The 6,549-nt window shown below is 45.5% G+C and overlaps 1 protein-coding gene across 1 annotated transcript in view; it reads right to left on the bottom strand.

The window, feature by feature from the left end:
* yjefn3 (YjeF N-terminal domain containing 3) overlaps positions 1 to 6,549 on the bottom strand; it is a 177,302-nt gene that overhangs the window by 9,506 nt on the left and 161,247 nt on the right. The window contains exon 3 of the mRNA XM_043721477.1: positions 2,183 to 2,293. Coding sequence (XP_043577412.1) covers positions 2,183 to 2,293 — 111 coding nt within the window. The remainder of the gene's footprint in view (positions 1 to 2,182; positions 2,294 to 6,549) is intronic.

The raw sequence follows: 6,549 nt of genomic DNA, 5'->3' as shown, positions 1-6,549 counted from the left end.
TGTCTTCTACCTTTGAGCCAGTTCTGTATCCAAATGGCTAGTTCTCCCTGTATTCCACGAGATCTAACCTTGCTAATCAGTCTCCCATGGGGAACCTTGTCGAACGCCTTACTGAAGTCCATATAGATCACAACTACTGCTCTGCCGCCCTCAATCTTCTTTGTTACTTCTTCAAAAAACTCAATCAAGTTTGTGAGACATGATTTCCCATGCACAAAGCAATGTTGACTATCCTGAATCGGTCCTTGCCTTTCCAAATACATGTACATCCTGTCCCTCAGGATTCTCTCCAACAACTTGACCACCACCGAGGTCAGGCTCACTGATCTATAGTTCCCTGGCTTGTCCTTACCGCCCTTCTTAAACAGTGGCACCATGTTTGCTGACCTCCAGTCTCCGGCACCTCACCTGTGACTATCGATGATACAAATATCTCACCAAGAGGCCCAGCAATCACTTCCCTCGCTTCCCAAAGCAGATATCCTAAACTCATCCAGTCCCATTTGTCAGCATTTGATCCATTGCCCTTTGAACCCTTTCTATTCATGTACCCATCCAGATGCCTTTTAAATATTGTAATTATACAACATATTACCTGGGGATGGCACGGTGGCTCAGTAGTTAGCATGGCTGCCTCCGAGCACCAGGGACCTGGGTTCGATTTCCGACTCAGGCGGAGTCTTTGTGGAGTCTCCCTGTGTCTGCATGGGTTTTCTCCAGGTGCTTTGGTTTCCTCCCACAGTCCAAAAGGTATGTAGGTTCAGTTAATTGGCCATGCTAAATTGTCCATAGTGTTCATAGGTTAGGTGCATTAGTCAGGGATAAATATGGGATAGGAAGAATGGCTCTGGGTGGGTTACTCTTCAGAGGGCCAGTGTGGACTTGTTGGGCTGAAGGGCCTGCTTCCACACTGTAGGGATTCTATAAAAAATACCATCCACTGCCACTTCCTCTGGCAGCTCATCCCAACCCTCTGTGTGAAAAAGTTGCCATTTAGGTCCCCTTTAATTCTTTGTCATCTCATGCTAAATCTATGCCCTCTACTTCTGGACTCACCCACCTCGGGAAAAAATACCTTGTCTATTTACCCTATCCACACCCCTCATGATTTTATAATCTTCTATAAGGTCACCCCTCAGCCTCTGAAGCTCCAGGGAAAACGGACCCAGCCTACTCAGCCTCTCCCGAAAGCTCAAACCACCAACCCCAGCAACATACCCGTAATTCTTTTCTGAACCCTTGTTAGAATGCGGGCATCGATCTCACTACCACTCACACATAAAGTGAGCGTTGTACCCGACTTGAGTACAGAATCTAAACCTGTATCCCCGGTGCAGTAAATGTGCTGAAGTTCTCCAGCCCGATCAGCCTTTCAGGTAGTTAGCTCCAAGCCCTAACACCTTCGAAATGAAACGAGGATTTCTCCTTATCTTCTTGTCTCATCTTCTACCAATTCTGTTTACTCTCTGCCCCCTGATTATTGAGCTCTCTCTTCATGGAAACAATTACTTTTTATTCATTATATGCCATGTTTCTCATAATTTGATCTACTCACTTTCCTCTGTGCCCTTGGTCCAATATGTATTTCAGAACCACCCCATCATTGCAGTTACAAAAAACTTATCTGGTCATTTACAGGTTGTTGCTTGTGGGATCCTACTATACACAGTTGGCCGCCATAGCTCAAGACTCACAATTTATCAGAAGTACTTCATTAACAGTAAAGTTCATTGGGATTTCCTTTAAGATATAAAAGGTACTACAGAATTGGAGATTACCACCATCTACAAGTTCCCTTCCAAGGCACTCCCCAACTTGATTTGGAAATGTATCACTGTTCCTTCAGTGTTGCTGGGTCAAAATCCTGGAATTCCCTCTTTAAAAGGCATTATGGGTGTCCCTACAACCCCAGAACTGCAGCAGCTGAAGAAGGCAGCTCACCCTCGCGTCATTTAATCATGGGCCATAAATGGTGACTTTGCCAGCAATGCGCATGTCCAATGAATTAATGAAACGTCTTTGATTCCATTTTGACTATGTTGATAATAATTTATGAATCATTTAGAAACAAGTCTATTTCCATTTGCAAATCTGCCCTTCTCAGGGCAAGGACATCAGCATCACTCAGTGAAAGCTGCCCAACAGCCAATAGCACAGACCCTGCACCCTCCCAGATACCTACAAATGCACGCAGGTGTCTTGCACATGCCAGACCGATGGCTCCATTCTGCTCCTGACCACAGATCACCAATATCGTTGGCTGTTTCTTTGACAGTGAGCTCCGCGGAAAAGCCTGAGGAGGAAAGAGAAAGATCATCAGTGCCTTTGCCAATCCTAACCTTAGAGGAGGTGAACGTCTTGTGGTATTATTGCTGGAGTGTTAATCTAGAGACCCACGTCATGTTCTGGGAACCTGGGTTCAAATTCTGCCACGGCAGATGGTGGAGTTTGAATACCATAAGAATCTGGGATTAGGAGTCTAATGATGACTGTGAATCCATTGTTGGGGAAGGAAACTGCCATCCTTACCTGGTCTGGCGTAGGTATGACTCCAGACCCACAGCCAATGTGGTTAACTCTTAACTGCCCTCTGGGTAGTTAGGGGTGGGTCTAGCCTGTGATGCCCTCATTCCCTGAACAGATAAAAACAACCTCACAACTCAGTGTGCCAACTCGAATTCTTTGTTCATCACTTCATCAGAAAGGAAGATTTGAGTTTGTAAAGCACATCTAACAAGCCCAGAATGGTCCCAGACTATTCTATGACCATAAGAGTACAGGTTGCTACTGATATAATACAGGAAATTAATTTGCACACAATAAAATTCCAACCTTTGGACAAGGGCAGTGGGAGACTCCATTGCAACTCGTCAGAGTCCCATAGTGCCCTGGTTTTAATCACCCCATCCCACCCTTCCACCATTGATCCCTTGACACATCCATCCTTCCAACCAATCAGAAAGAGAACAGGCTGTTCATAAACCACTTAATGATTAAACATAACTCTCAGTCAAACACATTTTTTTTCTTTCCTTCTCCAAAGCTATGAAAGTCTTTCAGACAAAAGAAAATGTACAATGTTTCCAGCATCAATGCAGATCATTCTCCCAAGTCAGTGCTTGGAAATCAATCTTTAACTTCTGGAAGTTTGCAATCACCTGTAAAAAAAATCTCGTAGAAATTAGAGGTAGAGTGAGGGAGAGACAGACTGAGATGCATCCACTAATGTACGTCCATCTGGGTCCACAGCAAGTCAGGGTAAATGGTTTCCTGAATCCCAAGTCAGGATAAGTGTTTGCCTGAATCCCATATGTAATGTCTGTCTGTAGAGACCTGAATCTTATTAAGTGAGGCTGATATTCCCAGTGCAGTACTGAGGGAGTGCTGCTCTGTCAGAGGTGCCATCTTTACAATAAACTGAGGCTCTGATTGCACTCTTGGGAGAATATAAGAGACCTCATGACCCTGCTTCGAAGAGGAGCTATGCCTGATATCCTGAACATTCAGCTGTTGGGAACATCACCGAAACAGATTATTATTATTATTATTATTCTGTTGGTTTGAGTTTGCTGTATGCTAATTGGATGCTGTATTTCTTCTGTTACAACAGTGACTACATTTCAAAATGAGTTTCGTTGGCTGTGTAGTACTTCGGGATGCTCTGAGATTGTGAAAGGTGCTTGATAAATGCAAGTTCATTCACTGCAGATAAATAAAAGCATCATTAATTTCTAAGTTTCAAACTATAGTCTATGTTTGATAGCAAGCCTACCCTGTCTAGTCGTGCCAACCCCTATATGACATGAGAGTTTATCTTCTGGTCCTGCACTCCCTGTTGGGAGCTGGCTTTGAAAGCTGTAATGTGAATACCATTGTTGGATGGCGGCCTGTGATTTTCCACTTGTTAAATTAATGGACAGAAATTTCTGATCCATTTCCAGCAACTGCTTTTCACAAGGAGGTGAGGGATTGAGGGGGTTCAACGCTGAGAGTCTGAGGCTGTTCCAACAATTGATAGCACACGCACATCTCTGTCTGTGCAGGCTTTGTGCAAATCGCCAACCAACAGAAAAATATGGATTGATGTAATGAGTTGTTGGTAAATGCCCACTGTGTGAAAATCCTAAAACTCTGATGTCTCACTGAGTCAGTGGAAGAGCCCTGCTGAGCACATCACTGTGCCAAGTCTGATTGCTGGTACATGCGGTCTCTGTTAATCACAACACTACGGCAGAACTCAGCTCCCAGCACCAGATGAAGTCGAGGAGGATCCCAGGCATATTTGAAATGAGTGAGGTGAATGAGCACATTGAGGTGAGGAGGAAATAGAGAGAAATTAGCCGTGGAGCAACAGGAGAACATTAAAAGTTGTTCACACACGTGACCCTTGTGAGGCTGAAATCATACTGCTTTGTTTCCTGATGAAGGACTTATGCCTGAAATGTTGACTCTCCTGCTCCTCGGATGCTGCCTGACTAGCTTTGCCTTTCCAGCACCACACTTTTCAACTCTGACTGTGGCGGTACAGTGGCTCAGTGGTTAGCACTGCTGCCTCACAGTGCCAAGGACCCAGGTTCAATTCCATCCTTGGGCAACTGTGCGGAGTTCTCCCTGTGTCTGTGTGGGTTTCCTCCGGGTTCTCCGGTTTCCTCCCACAATTCAAAGATGTGCAGGTTAGGGTGAATTGGCCACGCTAAATTGCTCATAGTGTGCAGGCTAGGTACATTTGTCAGGGGCAAATGTCGGGGAATGAGTCTGGGTGGGTTACTCTTCAGAGGGTCAGTGTAGACATGTTGGGCCGAAGGGCCTTGTTTCCACACTGTAGGGATTCTATGACTGTGCAACATCTGCAGTCCTCACTTTCTCCCTAAAATCATATGGCATCAGGTTGTAGTCCAACAGGTTCATTTAAAATCACAAGCTTCTGGAACACTGCCCCTTCATCAGGTGAAGTGGAGAGAAGTGCACAGGCACAGAATTTATGGGCGGAGAGATAATGGCAAGATAATTCTGAGTAATGAAGAGTATCAACAGAGAAGTACAAATAGATTAGATTACTTACAGTGTGGAAACAGGCCCTTCGGCCCAACAAGTCCACACCGACCCGCCGAAGCGTAACCCACCCATACCCCTACATGTACCCCTTACCTAACATTACGGGCAATTTAGCATGGCCAATTCACCTGACCTACACATCTTTGGACTGTGAGAGGAAACCGGAGCACCCGGAGGAAACCCACGCAGACACGGGGAGAACGTGCAGACTCCACACAGTCAGTCACCTGAGGCGGGAATTGAACCCGGGTCTCTGGCGCTGTGAGGCAGCAGTGCTAACCACTGTGCCACCGTGCCTCCCAAATAATATGAGTAGAGTGTCAAATGCCTGAATGGCACATTCTTACAGGTGATCCTTGCAAAGGAGTCTGGCAACTAACAGGTTAATGTAAGCAGCAACATTTTTGATTCTCTTTTTCAAACCAAGAATAGAAATATATGACTTCAAAGTCAGCTATTGAAGAGTGTTATCACTTACCAATAGCCAGACTGCAGAAAATGGAGTCCAGGTGAGGATGAAAGTCATTCCCATTCATCGTGTCCTGACAGGGAAAGATCATCAGCTTCTCCTCCCCCCCAGAACCACCTGGTTTCCATTTCAGATGTCAACCCAAAAATGTATAACATCAATGTTTCAAATTTCTAAACCACCATTCCTGCCATTAAAACCAAATAACTAAACTAGACTCATCATTGTTCCTTTAACTAGATCACTTGATCATTCAAGCCACATCGGCAATAAGCAATAGTGATCAACTGTTCAGGACACTTGAAGATCCACTATTGGATGAAGTTTCCTCATCTTCAATGGACTTGTCAAAGCCGAGGATTGGAGGAATGAAGGGAAAGTCGGAAGGTTACTTTTACTATCTGCATTTCTCATGTTACAACAATGATTGTAATTCAAAGTGAGTCTCTGTGTGTAAGTGTTTGTATAACTAAGTCGTTTGAGTTCTGAGGAGAGAGTGATTGGAGGAACTGGAATCAGTCCTGACTCCAACACAGTGAGGAGGGAGAGTAACAGTGAGGGGAGAGAGTGACAGTGAGGGGAGAGAGAGTGACAGTGAGGAGGGAGAGTGACAGTGAGTGGAGAGAGTGACAGTGAGGGGAGAGAGTGACAATGAGGGGAGGGAGAGTGACAATGACGATAGAGAGTGACAGCAAGGGGAGAGAGTGATAGTGAGGGGAGAGAGTGACAGTGAGGGGAGAGAGTGACAGTCAGGAGAGAGAGAGAGAGACAGGGGAGAGAGTGACAATGAGTAGAGAGAGTGACAGTGAGGATAGAGAGAGGGACAGTGAGGAGAGAGAGAGTGACAGTGAGGATAGAGAGAGGGACAGTGAGGGGAGAGAGTGACAGTGAGGATAGATAGAGTGACAGTGAGGGGAGAGAGTGACAGTGTGGATAGAGAGAGTGACAGTGAGGAGGGAGAGTGACAGTGAGTGGAGAGAGTGACAGTCAGGAGAGAGAGTGACAGTGAGGGGAGAGAGGGACAG

This window comes from Chiloscyllium plagiosum, chromosome 31, assembly GCF_004010195.1.
Source record: "Chiloscyllium plagiosum isolate BGI_BamShark_2017 chromosome 31, ASM401019v2, whole genome shotgun sequence".
NCBI classification, from domain to species: Eukaryota; Metazoa; Chordata; class Chondrichthyes; order Orectolobiformes; family Hemiscylliidae; genus Chiloscyllium; species Chiloscyllium plagiosum.
Note: the sequence above shows the minus strand (reverse complement) of the source record. Positions and strands in the feature narration are given on the sequence as shown.